The sequence below is a fragment of the Apodemus sylvaticus genome, chromosome 5 (assembly GCF_947179515.1).
Source record: "Apodemus sylvaticus chromosome 5, mApoSyl1.1, whole genome shotgun sequence".
Taxonomy (NCBI): Eukaryota; Metazoa; Chordata; class Mammalia; order Rodentia; family Muridae; genus Apodemus; species Apodemus sylvaticus.
In genome coordinates this window covers 13,656,705-13,677,497 of record NC_067476.1, presented here as the reverse complement: position 1 = coordinate 13,677,497, position 20,793 = coordinate 13,656,705, and the positions used below count along the sequence as shown (strand labels likewise).

At 44.5% G+C, this 20,793-nt stretch overlaps 1 protein-coding gene across 7 annotated transcripts in view; it reads left to right on the top strand.

The window, feature by feature from the left end:
• Gapvd1 (GTPase activating protein and VPS9 domains 1) overlaps positions 1-20,231 on the top strand; it is an 80,307-nt gene extending 60,076 nt beyond the window's left edge. For 6 of the 7 annotated variants that reach the window (XM_052182264.1, XM_052182262.1, XM_052182263.1 and 3 more), the window contains 9 exons: positions 3,289-3,411; positions 4,960-5,089; positions 7,325-7,434; positions 7,873-8,032; positions 9,153-9,340; positions 13,515-13,728; positions 17,046-17,118; positions 17,950-18,147; positions 18,403-20,231. In XM_052182264.1, coding sequence (XP_052038224.1) covers positions 3,289-3,411; positions 4,960-5,089; positions 7,325-7,434; positions 7,873-8,032; positions 9,153-9,340; positions 13,515-13,728; positions 17,046-17,118; positions 17,950-18,147; positions 18,403-18,543 — 1,337 coding nt within the window. In that variant the 3' untranslated portion in view covers positions 18,544-20,231. Of the gene's footprint in view, positions 1-3,288; positions 3,412-4,959; positions 5,090-7,324; positions 7,435-7,872; positions 8,033-9,152; positions 9,341-13,514; positions 13,729-17,045; positions 17,119-17,949; positions 18,148-18,402 lie in introns of those variants that run through there. The other variant, XM_052182265.1, reaches the window with a different exon arrangement.
• The last annotated feature ends 562 nt before the right edge of the window (positions 20,232-20,793 follow it).

Below are 20,793 nucleotides of genomic sequence, written 5' to 3'. Positions count from 1 at the left end.
AATCAAATTACATATGACCTGTGTTTGTTGATACCTTCCAGTGTTTTGGGGAAGAGTTGAAAATATACTGTGTTTTAGGCAATGTCTTTGTGTATTTTCCCGTGTTCTTCATTCCTGCTGTTAGAAGTATACACATCACTGAGGATGCTGCCACATTCTTTTAATCCCTGCACGCAGGAAGCAGAGGCAGGAGTTCAAGGCCAGCTTGTTCTACATAGTGAGTTCCAGGCCAGCCTTGGTGAGACCCTGTCTTTAAAAAGGACAGAGGAGAGTACTGCAGTCTCTATAAGTGGAATTACACTGGGTGGACTAGCTTTGTATGCTAATTATTTAACTACTTTGAAGAAATTGTAAGAAGTAAGGGGTTTTGGTCAATGATTTTTTTTGGGGGGGGGGGATGCTGAGCTTAGAAGCTAAATTAAGTTCCCTGTCCATCCATTTCCCCACCACCAGCAGCTACCTTCCCTCCCATAAATTAGTTCATTTTCTTTGGGTCTGATTGAAGAAGTTTGGCTTTCTTATTGGAGAAATTCTACTCAATCCTAACTAATGATCACTTAAAAGTTACCATAAAATCAGTCTGAAATGTCATTATATATAGTCCTTATTGGCCTGGCTGTAATCTTGCCACTCTAACCACTGTTTATTTTTACGATCTCTCCCAATCTTTCTCAGAGTTTGTATATGATGGCTTTCCTGTCACTGAATCGGATATGTATAACTTTGTATATTTACCTTTACCACGCTTCATATACTTTCCAGTTTCTACTGGATAGAATTGGCTTTTAAATAATTTTCATTGGCTGTAAAGTAATTTGATTCTACTACATCACAGCATAACTCTTCTTTTCCTATTGAAATATTTAAGTTGTATCCTGTTGTTTTTCTCTGAAAGTACCTTTGTGCCCATAGGTTTTTTCCTTGTGGTTGTTGTTGTTGTTGTTGTTGTTGTTGTTGTGTTAACAGTGCTGGGGATTGAGCCCAGGCTTATACACACCCTATCAGGCACTCTCCACTAACTAAGACCCCAGCTCTGCACAGTAGCTTTTATTTTCATTATTTTTCTAAGATAATGTGTTTGAGAAGTATGTTATTAAAGTAAAAGGTAATAAGCAATATAGTAGTTTAATTGACCTGAGTTTAGCCAGTGTATATTTGTCCCTTTTCACAGGTCTTGCACACTCTCAAAAGATATCCATTGGGGATGGAGAGATGTTCCGCAGTTAGGAGCACCTGTTGCCCTTACAGAGAACCTGGGTTCAGTTCTCAGCACCAGCATGTTGGTTCACAGCTACCTGTAGCTTCAGGGCCAAAGGCTCTCTTTTGGCCTCCTCAGGCACCAGGAACACATACGGTACATTTGCACTCATGAGACACTCCAAAAATACTAAATAACCAAACAAACAAGAAAGAAAGAACATTTTAAAAGCTATAATTCAAAATTATAAAAATTTTAAAAACATTTTAAAAGCTATAATTCAAAAATGTTACTCCTTAAAAGGATTCTGCAGTAGTTGCATTTATATTTTGAAAAAGTGCACCATTGATTATGAGTCTCTTGTCATGACTACACAGTCATGGCAGACATTTAGATGTATGTGGAGGTCAGATGTTCTCACACCTATAACCCCAGACTCATAAGTCTGATGCAGGAAGTTTACTACAGTTCACCCCAGACTCATAAGTCTGATGCAGGAAGTTTACTACAGTTCAGGGCCAGTGTAGGCTACAGAGAGAGTTTAGCCAGTGTATATTTGTCCCTTTTCATAGTTCTTGTGAACTCTCAAAAGATACCCAGTGGGGATGGAGAGACGCCAGTGTAGGCTACAGAGAGACCTGTCCCAAAAAAGAAAATATGCAAACTCAACCTTGTGTCCTTTCTATAACCTGAGGTATTTTATAGGAACATGTGCAGCGCATCCTTGTTTTGAGGAGAGGAAAGGCCTGTGAGTATGCTGCTTGGTCTCCATGGCCACGCCTCCTACAGTACACTGAGGCTAGCACCTCTGTGTGCAGTTGTTTGATGAGGAAGTGTCCACATGAGATGCTTACAGCAAGTTCACTGGCACGGCATAGTACAGATACAATAGCTACCAGCTGCTATTGTCATACATACCCTACACACACACACACACACACACACACACACACACACACACACAGGTGTTTTGGTGCTATTTTAGAAATGTTTACAAATGGAATATACCAGAATGTGCACAGCTGGATTACCTGTTGGCTTAGCTCAGTCTCAGGAGTTTGAGTTTCACTTTGGAACTTTGTGTTGAAGACCCACAGCAGTCTGTTGATGGCTGCTGTTTGAGAATGTAGGCTAACTTGTGTGTGTGTGGTATTGGGCATCAAACTCGGGGTCTTGTAAATGTTAAACAAGTGAGCTATATCCATAGCTCCTTGTTTTGAGATAGAGTCTCACTGTTGCTCAGGCTGGCCTTGAAGTCATAATTCTCTTACTTCAGCTTCCCACGTGCTGGAATTACAAGCATGTGCCATAACAGAAAGCTAGCTCAGTAGTTTAATAACTGATTGGTTGTCAGAGTAACAGTCCCATCAGTGAAACCATCTGCTTTCTGTGCATCCTAGACCCCTAGACTGCCAGGGACCATTGTATGTAAAAATGCTGTGTCCTGGCAGCCGCACCGTCATGGAGAGAGGTGGTATGATAGAATAGGATGTGATGTAAAGAGGGATTTGCAAAAAAAGGATGGAGAAAGCCATTTATCAAAAATAAAAAAGAGGTTTGGTGTAATGTGAATAATTATTTTTCTTCTTAAGCATGGAGGTGTCTGATTAAGTTATGTGTATTTAAAAAAAAATCAGCAGGCTTAGATGGAAGACCCAAAAATTCAAAGCTAGACCTTGGGCTACTTAATGAATTAAAGGTCAGCCTAGGTTATATAGCAAGACTCTTCTATTTGTCCTCCACTCTTACAAAAAGAAACCATCGGTAGATGTTGTGTTAACAAGAATTGATAGTTACTGTAATTTGAGCAAGTACTTTAGAATTCTTTCCGCATCGAACTTTGACATAGTCATGCAGTATTCCAGTAGTGCTGAGGTGGAGTGCCTCTTACCGGTTTCCTGCTTTGGGAAGCTCTTAGACCTAGCAGTGGGCTTGAGTAGGTAGCTGCATGGTGCCTTGTAACACTGAGATATGCGCCCTTCTTTAGTCTGACCTCCTAACCTGCCTTTGGGATGCTGCTGCTGGTGTTATACTAACAGCAGAGTTGGGAAAACCCAAGGAACTAATTCTGTCTCTCTTTTCCCCTGCAGATGAGCCCAGCCCTAGGCTCAGCGCTCAAGCTCAGGTTGCTGAAGATATTCTGGACAAATACCGCAATGCCATTAAACGGACCAGCCCTAGTGAAGGAGCAATGGCAAATGATGAGAGTGCAGGTGATAATCATAGATCCGAACAGTGGTAGTTTATCTTAGAGATGAGATAGCTCCAGCTAACGTAGCCTATAGCACAGGCTGTCCAGAGGAGCCACAGTGTGTGGAAGTGATAGCTTTTGTAAGGATGTCAGGTTAGTGTGTCCCTCTCCACAGCTTCCCACTAAACCTGGGCACCAAAGATGTTCACATGGTTTAGGGTCACCTAATGAGGCTGGGTGACAGCCCAGAGGACCTTGGTGCATGTTTTAGTGAAAGGGAACTCCCCCCCCACCTTTTTTTTATTGTTTAGAGAAGTGAGATTTGATGTAGTTGTGGACTTTTAACAGAGCTGTGGTGGTCATCTCAGACTAAGGTACCCTTGTTGCTTGGTACATCTTTTCTACAGGCTCTCGCTCTCTCGCTCTCTCTCTCTCTCTCTCTCTCTCTCTCTCTCTCTCTCTCTCTCTCCCTCCCTCCCTCCCTCCCTCCTTCCCTCCCTCCCTCCTTCCCTCGGCCCCCCTTCTTCATAGTAGAATACTGACTACCTGTCATAAAAATACAGAGTCCTCAAGATATTACGGAAACACAAAAGCATGTAAAAGCACCAGCAGTTTGCTGAGTCTGTCTGTGCCTGTGCACACTGAGCAGTACTTGAGCTGTTCTGAGGAGTGTTCCTACCTGAGGCTAAGGAGGAACTGAGGGCAGGGAGGGATTCTACCTCTCTGTTTTCCTTTTTCGGGTTAGGGTGGTAAGACACACTCTACTCTGGAGGGCAGGCTTCTCCTGAAACTCAGAATCCTCCTGCCTGCCTCTCAGGTGCCAAATTTCAGTGCAGCAAAGATTAAACCCTATATTTACACTTGCCAGTTACCAACATTTTGTCATAATTTCCTATGCAGTATTTAGGAACATTTTATCCTTTTGACTTAAAAGTGTTTTTTGTTTTCTTTTGTTTTCTTTTCTTTTCTTTTCTCTTCTCTCCTCTCCCCTCCTCTCCCCTCCTCTCCCCTCCTCTCCCCTCCCCTCTCCTTATAATACAAGATAATATATATGTACATATTATCTTGTATTAACTGACAAATTAAAAACATAACAGATGTGGGAACCACAGACCTGGCCTTGATGTGTTTGGAGCCAGTTCCTGGCTAAGTCTTAGGTGTGGGAGGGCTTTGTTGAGGAGAATCAGGAGACACAAGTGAGCATCTGTTCCATCATTTGGCAGGAGTCCATGTCTCTAAAGTGAAGGTATTGTTAAGATGTTTTTTGAGGCTCTTAGTTCTGTGGTTCAGTGATTCTGAACGTCATTAAGTGAATATGAACTTTATTAAATTATTCCAAATTGGATACTGTGGTAAGAAGTACAGCTTTTTTTTGCTCTAATATCTGCTGTTTTGATATATTGCCCTGGCTGTTAATAACCTCGTTATATGTCTAAGATTTGTTTTCTCTTTCCAAGACCTCTTATTACAAGACAAACTTACTTTTGATTAAATTTCTCTGATAACTGCTAGTACCCAATATTTCCACATTAACTGGGCTGTCCTTTTCTTGGGGACTGGTTTTATTTAGAGGTCATGGGTGATGGTGAAAGTGCTCATGACTCTCCTCGTGAGGAAGCGCTGCAGAACATCTCAGCCGACGATCTCCCTGACTCTGCCAGCCAAGCAGCCCACCCTCAGGACTCTGCTTTCTCTTACAGGTAATTCTCTTAGGGTTTGGAACTTTGGGGATTGCACTGTTTAGTTTAGTTTAGTTTAGTTTAGTTTAGTTTAGTTTAGTTTAGTTTAGTTTTGTTTTGTTTTGTTTTGTTTTGTTTTGTTTTGTTTTTTTGAGACAAGGTTTCTCTTGTGTAGCCCTAGCTGTTTTGGAAGTCACTCACCAGGCTGGCTTCAAACTCAGAGATCCGCCTGCCTCTGCCTCCCAAGTGCTGGGATTAAAGGATTGTGCCACCATCACCAGGCTCTTTCCTTTTTTAAAAGAATTTTTCTTTCTCTCTTTTTTTAGTTTTTTGAGACAGGGTTTCTCTGTGTAGCCCTGGCTGTCCTGAAACCCACTCTGTAGACCAGGCTGACCTCGAACTCAGAAGTCCACCTGCCTCTTGCCTCCCAAGTGCAGGGATTAAAGGTGTGCGCCACCACTGCCCAGCAAAAGTATTTTTTCTTAATTAAGATACAATTACATTGTTTTTCTCATTCCCTTCCCTCCTTCCAATTTTTCACATTTGGCTTAGAATGTTTTAATCACCATTGCAATCATTTGACATCAACCATTTGTTAAGTAAGAAGGGCTGGGGGACGACCCAGTCCTTGAAGTTCTTGGTGCACAGGTAAGTTTAATCCTCAGTGCCTGCCTGAAAAAGCCAAGAGTGATGGTGTGCACTTGTAATCTCCACACTGAGAAGGCAGTGGGTCCCTACCTTAGTCTAGCTCTAAGTCAGTGAGAAACCCTATCTCAAAAATCAAAGTTGATGGCATCTCCTGAGAAACGTCATTGAAGTTGACTTGAGGTTGTCCTGTTGTTTCTCCACACACACATACACATACACATACACACACAAGAGAAGAATAGGTTATTTACTAAGAAAACTCACTTTGGCTGGTGCTGTGGTGGCGCACACCTTTAATCCCAGCAGTCAGGTGAATCTCTGTGAGTTTGAGGGCAGCCTGGTCTACAGAGTAAGTGTCAGGCCAGCTTGGACTATACAGTGAAATAGTCTTTTTTTTTTTTTTTAAATAAAAGATTCCAATTGTGGATATTAGATATCAAAAACATTAATTCAGGAATTAAAAAAAATTGTGCCTCCAGGAGCACGCAAGTAGCTTAAACAAGTTACAGTGCCACCATCTGTGCAGAATCACCAGCCTGTGTGCTGCACAGCAGGGACCCAGGGAGTCAGGAAAAGTTCTACTTCAGCTCAGTCTCAGCATCCTCTCCTTTCCCCACAGCCTCTTCCCAGCAGGGCTTCTGCAAGTGACTTTGGGATTCTGACATTTTGTGCTTGTTTGAGGAGTCACTATCACTGCTTCTTCAGACAAGGAGAAGCCCTTAAAGCACCCTGACCCAGCTTGTGTGTACTGTTTCCTCTCTCCATGTCTCCAGTTTTTAAAATTATGTTTTAATGTTTATTTCTTTTTACTTCATGTGCCTTGATGTTTTGCCTGCTTGTGTGTCTGTGTAAGGATGTTGATTCTCTGAAACTGGAGTTACAGACAGTCGTGAGCTGCCATGTGGGTACTGGGAACTGAACCTGGGTCCTCTGGAAGAGCAGCTAGTGCTCTTAAGCACTGAGCCATCTCTCCCGCCCCCATTTCTCCATTTTTAACTTTGTATTGTATTATAGGCTATGGAAGGGCTCTACCACCAAATGTAGCTGGGTCACCAACTGAAAATCATAGAATCTAATCTCAGCACAAAACTTCCAAGGAGTAGAATACAGCAAGTGATTTGTTTGGTTTTTAGTTTGTTTGTTTGTTGTTTTGTTTTGTTTGGTCAAGGGACAGGCTTGTCTAAAGCAGAACCAACATTCACAGAGAGATTGGTGGGAAGCATTCAGGTCCTCAGCATCTGTGTTGTGGCTGACCCTCTAACTACTCTGAGCACTTCAGGTGCTCTTAGAGATCAGAAGGCTGTGTGGCTGATCGTAGCAACCTACTGAGCTTGCCCAGAGCATTCTAACCCTAACTCCAGACTGTGCTTTGCCTTAAGGTGCCAGTCTTATGAAACTGATCTTTTCTTAAAGAATCATTTGGAATATTCAAGTTCAGAGCTAACATGTTAACTTACACTTATATACATGTTATATATTTGTAAACTGTGACTGTATCTGGCTGAGGATGTGCATGGCTAGAAGTCCCAGGTCTGAGCTCAAGCCACCACAAAAGGCTATGATTATTTCTGTGTAAGTAACTTAATGTGTCCTGTACTTACTCTTTAGAGATGTGAAGAAGAAGCTGAGGCTCGCACTTTGTTCTGCAGACTCTGTGGCCTTCCCAGTGCTAACTCACTCAACAAGGAACGGATTGCCAGACCATACAGACCCAGAAGGCAAGTTATCCTCTTACTGTCCGGTGCACACAGCTTGAACAGCAGAGGCTGCCACCCTCCACCTGTCCAATGCACAGAATTCCTGTGCTTCAGTTTTTCTAAGTCATTTAAGGGTACTTTGTTCTCTTTTTAAAATAATTTGTTTATGTATTTGTGTGTCTGCCTTTTGTGTTTGGGTGCCCGCAGAGACCAGAAAGGGGTGGCAGAGCCCCTAGAGCTGGACTGGCATGAGCTGGAGTCCTCTGGAAAAGCAGCTCATACTCTTAAGCTCTGAGCCTCTCCCCAGCTCCCGGAACTTGGATTTCTGATTGTTTATTTTATAAACTAGAGTAGCAGTACTGCTTGGTTCTAATGGTTTGTAGTGCAGAAGAATTGACTTCCCAATTACTGAGAGGTTATGCATCCTAACAGAATTCTTGTTTTTTTGTTTGTTTTTAGACAATGAAATTGTATGCTTCTTAAAAGTTCAAATAGCTGAAGCAATTAATTTACAAGATAAGAGCTTAATGGCTCAACTTCAGGAAACCATGCGTTGTGTGTGCCGCTTTGACAATAGGACTTGTAGGAAGTTGCTGGCATCCATTGCTGAAGACTACAGGTACTGTTCCCAACCTGACTGGTTTAGAGAGCTGACTGGAACAGCAGTGTTTTGTTTGTTTGTTTTGGTTGGTTTTTATTGAAGAAATGAATCTAGCTATAAAGTACATAGTTGTGTTTTTTTGGATAGAGATTTTTAAGAAACACAGTTTAAAAATGTTAACTGACTGTTCTTGCTAATTAAGAAGTGTAATTTACTTCAGCTTTTCATAAGGGAGATAAAGAATAGGTTGGGAAATGCCAAAATGAGTAATGCACAAACATGAGGACCCAAGTCTGGTTCTCCAGCACCCAGGCAGAAAGTGGGCGTGGAGGTGTGCATCCGTCATTCCATCTCGGAGAGGCAGACGCGTGCATCCTGGGGGCTTGCTGACCTAGAACTCTTTGTAGACCAGACTGGCCTCAACTCAGAGAGAGAGTCACCTGCCTCTGCCTCCCAACTAATCCCCCCAACTAATGGGATTAAAGGTGTACACTAGCACCCAGCAATAAATAATATTTTAAAAGCAGATCAATAGGTTTTTTTTTACTGTGAAGCCAGGAGATCTAGGTTACAACATATATAAATTTTTTTAACATGTTAAGAAAGACTGTAGAAGGCCAGAGAAGCAGAGATGATCTGAGGAGTTGCCGCTATGTTTTGCCAGCAAGCCCTTGCCAGTAAGGGGAAGTGTGAGTGTTGTTCTTAGGCAGAGTGCAGGCTCCCGGCCTTAAGGGATCTTGTTACACTAGCACTATAAGCAAACACATGGTGTAGTTATTGAATGATCTAATGTATACAATTTGTATTTTGTTGCAGTAGCCAAGTTTCTGTTAAGTGTGGGGTCTTACAAGCATGGAGACCATGCTTCTGTAATGAAAGCAGTGAGCCCGCAGAGGGCCTTGGGGACATGCAGTAAGTCAAGTGCTGATGATAATGTGCCACAGAAGCATGCACCAGGGCTTGCTTTCTTGAGCTGGCAGCATGGATAGTTCCCAAGATCCCTGTCTACTGCCTCTCCTGCCAACTTGTAAAAACCAAAGTCTATGACGTTATTGTTTTAAAAATTAAGACTCTTAGTTGCTCAAGAAAGTATGTATTGCTATACATCTGATTTCAGTGGCATTTTTCTTTCTTTCAGAAAAAGAGCTCCGTATATTGCTTACCTCACCCGCTGCCGACAAGGGCTGCAGACCACACAGGCTCACTTGGAAAGGCTCCTGCAAAGAGTCTTGCGGGACAAAGAGGTGGCCAATCGGTACTTTACCACTGTCTGTGTGCGGTTACTGCTTGAGAGCAAAGAAAAGAAGATCAGGGAGTTCATTCAAGGTAATTAAGTGCATTCAGACAGACATCTCCTCCGCCATGTGGCATTGTTTTGCTTTGCACGTTTGTGGGCATGCTAGCACACCTTACAGCAGTTCCTTAAATTACCTGTTCCTTGCCTACCAGCCTCCCTTCCTCCCTTCCTTCCTTTAAGATTTTGGGGCTGGTAAGATAGATGGTTTAACAGGTATGAGTACTGACTTCCTTCCTGAGGACTAGGGTTCAAGTCCCAGTCTCTATGGCAATGGCTCCAGGGGATTTGCTTGCTCTCTTTTAACCTGTGCAAGCACCACCCATGGGCACAAAAAGGCAAAACACCCATGCACAGTAAAAATAATCACAACAATAATAAAATAGAAGATTTTTAGTATTTGTGTGTATGTATGGGGTGGGGGGTATAAACCAGAAAAGGGATCATATCTCTAGTACTCAAGTTTCAAGACGTTGTGAGCCTCCCCACATGGGTACTGGGAACTAAACTTCCATCCTTTGGAAGGGTAGCAAGCTGCTTCTAACGGCAGAGCATCTTTTTACCTTCTTTTAAAAATATTTTTATTACTTTCTTTAAAGTTTTGCAAGGTTAGGGCGTGTCACATCTGCGATAGGGTTCTCTAGAGGAACATAATTGTTAAACTATGTAAGTAGGACTTCCTGGAATGCCTTAGAGGCTTGTGGTTCAGCTAGTCCAACAGTGGCTGCCAACCACAGTGCTGGACACCTCGGCTGGTCTTCAGTAGACTCTAGAATCCTGAAGAAATAGGTTCTAATGCCAGGGAAGGAAAGCCTTAGCAGGAGACCAGGGCAAGCAGGTACATAATGAAAACTTGCTTCTTCTATGTCTTTTATACGGTTGCCAGCAGCAGATGTGGCCTAGACTAAGGGTGGATCTTCCCGCCTCAAAAGAGCCAGATTAAAAGTGAGTCTTTCTACTTCAAATGATTTAATTAATTAAAAAACATTCCTCAAAGGTGTGCTCAGTCCCTGGGTTTAGTTAGTTCTGGTTGTGGGCAAACTGGCAGCCAAGAGTTGCCAACACAGGCCCTGGCCTGGGTCTTTATTTGGCAGCAGTCCTTCTCACCCACTGAGCCATTTCCTAGGCCTGCATTTTTGTGCCTTTAGAATGACTTTGGGATTGGTTCTCTGAAAAGACAGGGAGAAGCTTGGATGGACACAGTCCATTCAGATTCTTGACTGAAACCCTCAATGGGCTGGAAAGATGACTCAGCATTTTGCAAGAATACCTGATGTTCTTGCAAAGAACCAAGGTTTGATTCTCAGGACCCATGTAGCAGCTCACTGTTGTCCATAACTCCAGTTCCAGGAGATCCAACACCCTCTTTTGTTCTCAGAGAGACCAGCTATGCATGTGGTGCACAGACATACATGCAAGAGAAACACTTACATATGTAGGGGAAAAATAAATCTTTAAAAAAGTAAATAAAGGATTTATCAAAAGAAAAGAAAGGAAAGGAAGGGAAGAAAGAAAGAAAGAAAGAAAGAAAGAAAGAAAGAAAGAAAGAAAGAAAGAAAGAAAGAAAGAAGACAAAAAGAAAGAACGACAGACAGACAGAAACCCAAATGGCTCCCCAAACTATGATGAAGGAACTAACTTTACCCACAGATGGGCTACTGGAAACACAGCCATCAGCATCAGCTACTCCAGACGGGGTCAGTATGCAGTTTCAGCCCTGGCACTTGAAGGGACCTACCTCATCAAGGGCTCACTGACTATAAAGTGACATGCTGCTGCGGCTCCCGCATGCTCTGGAGGAAAGACCAGATCATTATCCTCTGTGGATGTCAGCTTTCATTGGTCTGCTCCACGATGGTCTTCTATGAACAAGGTGTCTAACTCAGAATGGGTAGGGAAAGTCACCTGTGTCTGCTGCTCTGCCTCTGGGAGTAAAGATTCAAAAGACGATTTCCATGTCCTTGCCAACCTGGTGCTCAGAATGGGAGTGTGGCAACAGATCTTGACAGCCCTGTCTTCAGGATCTGCTTCCTGCCTAAGTACATATTATATACTGGATGGAGTGCTAATTTGGTATGGTCAGACGCTGATAATGCAGGCCACTCACAAAGTGGACAGCTGGGATAATGGAGAGATCCAACAGCAGCTTCACTGTTCTGGGTTTAGAGTTTTGGGGTGCAGAGAAAAGGCCTCACTATGTATCCCTGGGTGGCCTCCTGAGCACTGAGGTTTAAGTTGTATGCTGTCATGCCCTGCTTCTAATAATCTTTGAAGTCCCACACCTATACTCTATCACTTGGGAGGCTGAGGGAGGAAGATTTATGTCAGCCTTGGCTACAAAGAGACTGTCTCAATGGAAAAAACAAAACCATAAACATGGTGGTATAATTTTGTAATCCAAGCTGCTCAGGGGGCTGAAGAAGGAAGATCACAAGTTGAAGGGCTTTCTCGGCTGCTGAGAGAGTTTGAGACCAGGGAGGATTAGGAATTCAAGGTTATTTTGCATAATTTAATGAGACCCCCTCCCCCCCATCTCAAGATTAAAGGCAAAAGCAAGTCAATCAGTAGTGGCACACACCTTAATCTTAGCACGTGGGAGGCAGAGGCAGGCAGATCTCTATGAGTTCCAGGTTAGCCTGGTCTACAATGGGAGTTCCTGAGGGTCAAAAGCAGATGGTGGTCATAAGGTCAGTGGAGGCTGTATTCTGGTATATGAAGCCCTAAATTCAATCCCTAGTGCTTTACAAAGAAAATTACAAGTATGAGGGGCTGATATCAAGTGTCTGAGTTGCATTAGTTTTGTCTGAGATTGAGTATATATTAAAAACGGAACAGGAGCTGTAGAGATGACTCAGCAGGTAAGAACACTGCTGGTCTTCCAGTTGACTTGGAATCAATTCCCAGCACCCAAGTGGCAGCTGACATCCCTAACTCTAGTTCAGGGAATCTGACAGCTGCTTCTGGTCTCTGCAGGCATCAGGCATACATGCAGGCAAAACACCCGTATGTTTTAAAAGAAAGTTGGAGATGTTAGAATTTTGGATCTACTTTTTATTTTTAATTTGTATTAATTTTAATTCAAAGTCTCATATAGGCCAGGCTAGCTTCAAACTCACTATATAGTTATGGCTGGCCATGAACTCTATGGATCTTCTTCCTCTTCTTATTTCTTGTTAAAGGTGTGTGTTGCAATGCCCAGCATTGAGTTTTGTGTTTATGAGACAGTTTCAGTGTATCCCAGACTGGCCTCCAGCTTGTGACCCTCCTACCCCAGCCTTCCAAATGATGAGAATATAGGCATTTTCACTATGACTAAGTTGTACTTGCATGGTTTTTGAAAACTGTGTATATTTTATATTTAAATATCCCCATATTTCTTAATTGTTCGTTCTTTTGATATTTTGGCTTTAAGATTATGGTGTTAGAATCATTTGTTAAGCTAGGTAGTGGTGGTGCACGCCTTTAATCCCAGTACTTGGGAGGAAGAGGCAGGCAGATTTCTGAGTTCAAGGCCAGTCTGGTCTACAGAGTGAGTTCCAGGACAGCCAGGACTACACAGAGAAACCCTGTCTCGAAAAAAAACAAATCCAAAAAAAAAAAAAAAAAAACAACAACAAAAAACCAAAACAAAACAAAAAAAGGAATCATTTGTTAATTAGAATGATTTCCAGGGACCCCACTTCCCCGCCCCTTTTCCGGGAGGGCCATGGTCTAAGGCCATCCTACATAGTGGAAACTGCTTAGTACTGCACCCTGCTTACTGAATGGATAAGTGAGCTATAAGAGCTATAAGGGAGGCGACTGAGCAGGCCATATGTCCAATGTGGCTGTCCTGACCAAAGGGATAGCTCATCTGTGGGGGTAGAATGGGGCTTCTAGACTTCCTCACTCAGAACAGTGCAGTTCAAACAGTAGGAACGGAGTGCAGGCTGCCACAGAGCCTGATGACCTGAGTCTGATGCTGGGGTTCACAAGGTAGAGAAAACCAAGCCCCGAGTGCCCCTGACCTCCTCATGCAGGCTGTGCAGGTGCACACCCCGACAGGGAATAAGGGGAAGAAGAGACGAGAATAAAACACAACTTTTCCATTTATACTTTAGATAAGAATAATGGAAACAGAAAACAAAACTGAAGATGCAGAGGTCTGCAATTCCCCTTTAGGGTTGCGTCTACGACATATTCTAAAGAATACTGTTTTTCTTGGAGACTTTCAGAAACTCACCGCTGCTGACGATAAAACTGCTCAGGTGGAGGATTTCCTGCAGTTCCTGTATGGAGCCATGGCTCAGGATGTCATATGGCAGAATGCCAGTGAGGAGCAGCTGCAGGACGCCCAGCTGGCCATCGAGCGCAGTGTGATGAATCGCATCTTCAAGCTGGCTTTCTACCCTAACCAGGATGGGGACATACTTCGTGACCAGTGAGTGCTGTGCTGGACTACAGGGGTGCTTTAGCTATTCCTTTGGTTTGGTACAGTAGTAAAGAAAATTCATCTGTTAGCATTTACACTCCTCAGAGTTATACAATCAAAACGGATGCTGAGAAGCAGATCCAGGGGAATATGTGCAGTAGAGACTAGTGTGAATTCAGAATCTTTTCTGAGAGGCTCTGCCGTGCACCTGCCTCACACGCCCTTCTGCGTCTTCTCTGTGGATGAGCTCTTGCCAATCATGTGATGCTGACTCGGGCATCGTCAGGAACCCACTTCCTTTCTCGCTTGAGTCGCTCAGCTTTACACAGCTGTTTCATGGTTGTCATTTGCCATTTGTTGGAATCATGATTTCTCCTTTTCTTTAAAGGTCTGTTTTATCTTATATATGTATTAGTACTTGGCCTGCATGTGTACCATGTGCATGTCTTGTGCCATCAGAGGTCAGAGAGGGCAACAGAGCCTCTGGAACTGGGGTTTCAGATGGTTGTGAGCTGCCTGTAGGTGGTGGGAACCAAAGCAAGTTCTCTTCCAGAGTAGCCAGTACTCGTAGCTGAGTACCTAAGCCATTTCCAGACCCTGAGTCATGGTTTGTTAACCCAATGGCCTTGAAATTTGGAGCCTGGTAGTTATTTGATCTAAGAACTTGTTCTGGGTGTGGTAGATGTTTAGCAGCACTCATGGCCCAACCAATTATGGCAACTGACTGTAGACACTGCTAGCCAGTCCCTCATTTCTACCCCTCCCCACCAGCAGGGCTTGAGCTTAGGGTCTTGTGAATGTTTGGCAAGCACTCTTCTCTGTGGGGGTTGGGGAGGTGCATATGGTCAGCAACATGTGTCTTTTTTTTTTTTTAAAGATTTTTTATTATTATATCTAAGGACACAGACCAGAAGAAGGTGTCAGATCTCATTACAGATGGTTGTGAGTCACCATGTGGCTGCTGGGATTTGAACTCAGGACCCCTGGAAGAGCAGTCAGGGCTCTTAATCGCTGAGCCATCTCTCCATCCCAACATTCTTAAATTGCTCTTCACCTGTTTTTTAAGACTCGGGGTCTGCTGAACCTAGGGCTCTATAATTCAGCTACCTACTGAATTATTGCAGCGCTGGGAGGATAGGCGTGCACAGAGCTAGGGATCCAACCCAGGCCTTCATTCCCTCTTTGCAAGTACTTTCTCAGGCCATCTCCCCAAGCCTCCCTGTTCTTGATCGCTGTGTTTCAAAGTCACATGCTCTTTTCCCTAGGACTGTGCCCATCAGGAGAGAGAGCAGGAAATAATGCTTTTACCCAGCTGTTGTGTCTTATGCCACTGAGTGCAGCACTTGGGCAGCTTAGGCATGAGGCTGACCTCAAATTATGGTCTGCACAGGCTATAACATGAGACCCTGTCCCTGTGAGAACAAACCACTCTCTGTCACCACTGTCGTATAGTATCAAGAACAGAGATGACTTCTGAAATGTGCTCACTGTATACTTATTGGGAATCAATAGCTATGTATTTGGATACCAGCAAACATCCATAATTATAGGGTATATTACTTATACCTCAATAAAATCATTTTCTAGGGACTTGAGAGATGGCTCAGCAGTTAAGAGGTCCTGAGTTCAATTCCCATCAACCACATGTTGATGTGAAGAGGGATCTGATGCCCTCTTCTGGTGTGTCTGAAGACTGCAATAGTGTACTCATATACATAAAATAAATCTTTAAGAGACAGAGCACTGTTTTTAAAGTTATCTTGCAGGTTAGAGATAGAGCTCTGTGGTAGGGTACAAAAGACCCTGGGTTTTATCCCAATACTATAATAAGTAAAAAAGAATACTGAATCAGAATCAGGTAAGGTAGCACACAGCCTTTTGGGAAGACTGAGACAGACACCGGTTCAATGATGAAACCTGAGAGAGAGAGAGAGAGAGAGAGAGAGAGAGAGAGAGAGAGAATTTTTGTGTTTTTCTTCTCTGTTTTCTTGAGCATTCCTCCATGATCTTGATTCTACCCCCAAACATACTGACATTGTCACCGTGTTTTCTAGCAAATGGCGATGACTTTGGTGCCCAGGGATCCTCAGAAGTCCATGTGATAGGATCTCAAAGAAGGCCATTAGTGATTTTGCTTTTAAAGGTTTTGCGTGTGCACCTGTACACATGCCGTGGGTAGGACCCAGGGTTTCATGTGTGCTCTGTTACTGAGCTACACCCAGGCTACAGATGTGTGGAGTTGCACACATGTCTGAGAGAATACACCTTCCTGTGAGGTGACGTGGGCATTCGGGTTGTTCCAGCCTCCCCTCTAAGTGCTCTTGGTCTGGGGCTGCTTGCTGACTCTGGCCTGTCACAAATCAGGCCTGGGGTACAGAGTTTGGATGCTAAAGCTGTATGTACCACCCAGAGTTTATCCCTCGCCAGTGCTTCATCCGCTTCTGCAGGTTTACAGAGTGTAGAGAGCAAACTTGTCTCTAAAAAGGATCAGATTTGGCTCCTGCTACTGAGGCAGATCCTTAACTTTTAAAATCCTAATTACGGCCATCAAAGGAAGGGCTGGGCAGGTCAAGTCTCGTCCCTGTCTAAGAGCTGTGGTCATTGCTCTAGCCTGGGGCTGCCCTGCTTGTCACTTCCTCGCCTTACTGCCCGTTCTTTCATGGCACAGTATGTCCAAGCTCGGGGTTCTCTCCTCCGTCTGGGCTTGCTGGTCACCTCCACGTTCCCGCAGCCTTCTGGCGCACTCAGTGGTTTTTTTCTTTTCTTTTTTTTTAAAAAAAAGAGATTTATTTTTTGTTATGTGCGTATGCCTGTGTAATTGTATGCATGTGGTACCCTTGGAGGCAGCTCGAGTTGGAGGCCGTGTGAGCTGCCCAACCTGGGTGCTGAGAGCAGAGCTCCGCAGCGCCTCACGGCTGAGCTGCCTCTCCAGCCCTGCGGCATTTCACACTGGGTCTGTAAAAGGTGGTCTTGTCTGTAGTCCAAGCTGGTGCTGGCCCCGACATGCCAGCCCCTCTCCCTCTGCTGGAATCACAGACTCCCACTGCCCTGCGTGGACCTCAGCGTGGCCTCCTTTGCTCTTCTACACAGTTCAGGCTGGCCTCTAACTAACCATGCTGGGAGAGCTGAGGTGAGCCTTTAGCTGTACCTGTGACTAAGAGAGTCATAATGAGGTAGTAGTAGTAATAGTAATAATAATAATGTAACTTAATGTAATCTATATCTAGAAGTGAATCTAAAATGCTTTGTTTTGATAAAATACAGTTGTGACTATTTGTGTACTTTCAGAAATGTGCATTTACATATGAATTTTGGGTGGTTTTCAGGGTTCTGCATGAACATATCCAGAGATTATCTAAAGTAGTGACTGCAAACCACAGAGCTCTGCAGATCCCTGAGGTAATCTGGGCTTGTGTGGAGCATGGGTAGTGGTGTGCTTGGAGAGTTACCACTTCAGCAAGGCCCTGGGTGCCCCAGAATGTTTCCCCAAGTGCTCTTCTCTCTCAGTGTCCTGGCCCCAGGGAACTTCTGGGGTGTAACTTCCTCAGTGTAGAAAGGGACCTCAGTGGAGGAGTGGGGAGAGCCCATAGTATGTACCCCTTAAAGTAGCTCTGCTCTGAGCACAGCTTCTGCTCAGCTCTGCTTGGTGTTTGTTTAAGATATCTCCCCCTCCCCCCCACACAAGGTGTCTCTCGCTCTGTAGCTCTCACTGTCCTGAAACTCCCCATGTAGATCAAGCTGGCCTTGAATTTACAGAGATCCTCCTGCCTCTGCCTTAAGAGTAGAGATAGATTCTTTCATCTCCTCCCTGACCTCAAGCTTGCTATGTTGCTGAGGCTGACCCTAACCCCGGCCCTCCTGCCGTGACCCCAGTGCAGATCCCAAGCTTTCGCCACCCTGAGCTTTGACTCTTTTTGTAGAAGCACTGCAGCCAAGAGCCGCAGTGATGTCTACACTGCCTTCTTGCTGCTGCTTGTCTGTGCTTTTGAAATCAGCTAAATGGGGAATCTCACCCAACTGTGTAAGAAACTCCTAGGGAGGTTGTGAGCTCCGGGCTCCGTGGTGTTCCGCCTCTGCCCGCTGGCTAGGCTGTTGTGTTTTGAAATAGGGTTTATCTTGGGTGGCTGGGAAGGAAATGGTTCCTTGTCAGCTGGCTGGGGCAGGTACTGTGGCTACTGCACAGATTGCTGTTGGATTCATCATCTGTATGTTGTCTGCCATCTTGCTTAGGTTTATCTTCGTGAGGCACCGTGGCCATCAGCACAGTCAGAAATCAGGACAATAAGTGCTTACAAAACCCCCCGGGACAAAGTGCAGTGCATCCTGAGAATGTGCTCCACCATCATGAACCTCCTGAGCCTGGCCAACGAGGACTCTGTCCCAGGGGCAGATGACTTTGTTCCTGTGTTGGTGTTTGTGTTGATAAAGGTGAGTCTCTTAGTATTGTCCAGTAGTTTATGTGGCCTCCTGAGCAGGGTGGCACAGGACTTCACAGGGTAGTAGATTTGAATCCTGGGCTCCTTTCTAAAACTTGAAGGTGCTTAATTCCAAACCAGTGTAGGGATTGTTGTCCAGAGGCCTGGCACGGCAGCGCCAACAGATCATGGAAGAACAGATGCTAAGATGGCCCTGGCAGAGCACAGCACCGAGTAATGGGCTCTTTCTTATTTCCCATCTGTCTAGGCAAACCCACCCTGCCTGCTGTCCACTGTGCAGTACATCAGCAGCTTCTACGCCAGCTGTCTGTCTGGAGAGGAGTCCTACTGGTGGATGCAGTTCACAGCAGCCGTGGAGTTTATTAAAACCATCGATGACAGAAAGTGACCAAGACCAGGCCCCACCAAGGCAGCAGACTATAGCCAGGAAACAGACCTCTAAGAACGTGTAGCAGCTTCCTTGAAAGCTGAACATTGTTTTGTCTAATGCTGTACAGCTTCCAGACGTTTCCACACGGCTCTTCCTAGCAGATTAACAAGCTAACATGCAGGCCCTTGTTCCTTTTGGCCTTTCTGAGTTGCGTATTTTATTTCCTACCCCCAAGTAGAGAGTAGTACTGCAAAAGGGACCATGTTTTTCAGGTGTTTTAAATTTTTAAAAAACAGAACAGAATCCTTTAGGAAACGTCTAGATCTTGGTTCATGAATTCCCTGTTCATCCTTTTCATTTTTAGAAAGAACAGTGTGCCTCTTCCAAATCGCTGTGTGAGCTTGGTCACGAGGCACCTGCGCAGAGGGTCTCAGGAGATGCTCTCCAGCCTCCCTGGATACACTCTCCTAAGGGAGAGCTAAGAAGGAACTGTAACTCTAATATATATTTATATTTGATGTGCGATGGCATCCTCAGACTCTAATAAACAACAAGGACAGTTGCTGAGAGCAGACTGTGACATTCCCTCTTGTGAAATGGTTTCCTTGACAAAATTTAAGCTGAGCTTAAAAGCAAAACCAGAAATATTTATTAGTGTGGAATACAGTCGTCACTCTCCGTGTGTGGAGTTTGATGGGGAAGTCATGTAGGTATGTGCCGCCATGGACGTGTGTTGAGCCTGCGCATTGGGGCAGACTCCACCTTGCGTTACATGGGACGAGCAGTGTGTGGCGGGCAGGTGTGCCTGCATCCTTCCTTTGCACCTGCGCACTGAGCGGAAACCGCCAAGGGCTCCTTACCGAGCCTCAGCCTCATCTGTCTCTGTGGAGGGTTCACAGTGAGTGCACAGACCAGGAATTCAGTGAATGTCATTTTTTTAAAACTAATTTGTATCGTCTGCTCTACTGATCCACGTTTTACTAGTGTTAAACTATTTTGATCAGCCACACTATTCTTATGGAAAAAAATCTATTTTGGCAGGTTCCTGTGCCTTTATTGCCCTCTTCTGAAAAAAAAAAAAGTGTCTCTGTAGTTTGGTTTGCGTGTATATCAGTGATTAATCAGGAATGGGGTTTGGTGCCTGAGAAGCTGGCCAGGAGGCACCCAAAGCGTCAAGCACAAGTGTTGTACATCGGCCATCACCGACTGGTTCACCTTGTCTGTTGCCTAAACCTGTTTAGCTTTTTTTGACAAATGCTGCAGTCCCATACTTCCGAGTCCCTTGTGGTGGCAGCAATACAGGCATCTTCTGAGGGACCCGTGGCAACCAGCCATGAGCAGATGGATAGGGGCCACCTGCTCCCCCGAGCACTCAGCCTCACTGTGCCAAAAGAAGCTGGGTTTTCTTCACGCTTCTGAGTCTCTCTTCCCTTTCACATCCCAGAGTGGGAGCTCACACAGGAGTGTGAGGTGTGGGGTCTGCTTCAGGGAGGGAGAGACCCGAACTAGTATCACAAATACCCGTTCAGTTGTTGGGTCAGGAAATCTGTGTACTTCATGGGCTGTCGTTGTCCACCTTGCCTTGGGGTTAGAAGTCACATCCCTTCCTGAGTACATGGCAAGCCAAACTGTGGCAGGTTTCTGCAACTAGAAGGGAGGCTAACATCTACTTCAGCACTGACTCAATAAATGTTAAGTCAACAGAAGATTTTGAATAGTTGGAATTCATTGTTATGGGACTTAACTTGTAAATCACTGAGATCTCTCTCTCTCTTTCTCTCTCTGTTCTCTTTTTCTCTCCCTCTTCCTCTCTCTTCTCTCTCTCTCTCTCTCTCTCTCTCTCTCTCTCTCTCTCTCTGTAATGGTAGCTAAATATATTCCATGTTATCACTGTGGAAATAAATATGAAGATGTGGATGTTGCTGCAGGGCTCTTTTCTGTGGAATGAAGGTCATGGATGAGAGGTGTGTGGCTACAGTTCCCAAGCAAGTGGTGAGATACAGCCTGGCACTGGGGACACCTCTGGACATGGGGTAGAAGCCAGCACTGTCCAGGAGCAGACTCCAGCATCCACCATTGCTTTGCATTCAGGCCACAATTCTTTTCCCCCATTTTTATTTTATTTTATTTTATTTTATTTTATTTTATTTATGTGTATGGGCATTTTGCCTACATGCCTGTCTGCAGCTGTGTATGCAGTGGCCTTGGAGTCCAGAAGAGGACATTAGGTCCCCTGGAACTGGAAAACAGCTAGCTACAAACTGTCAT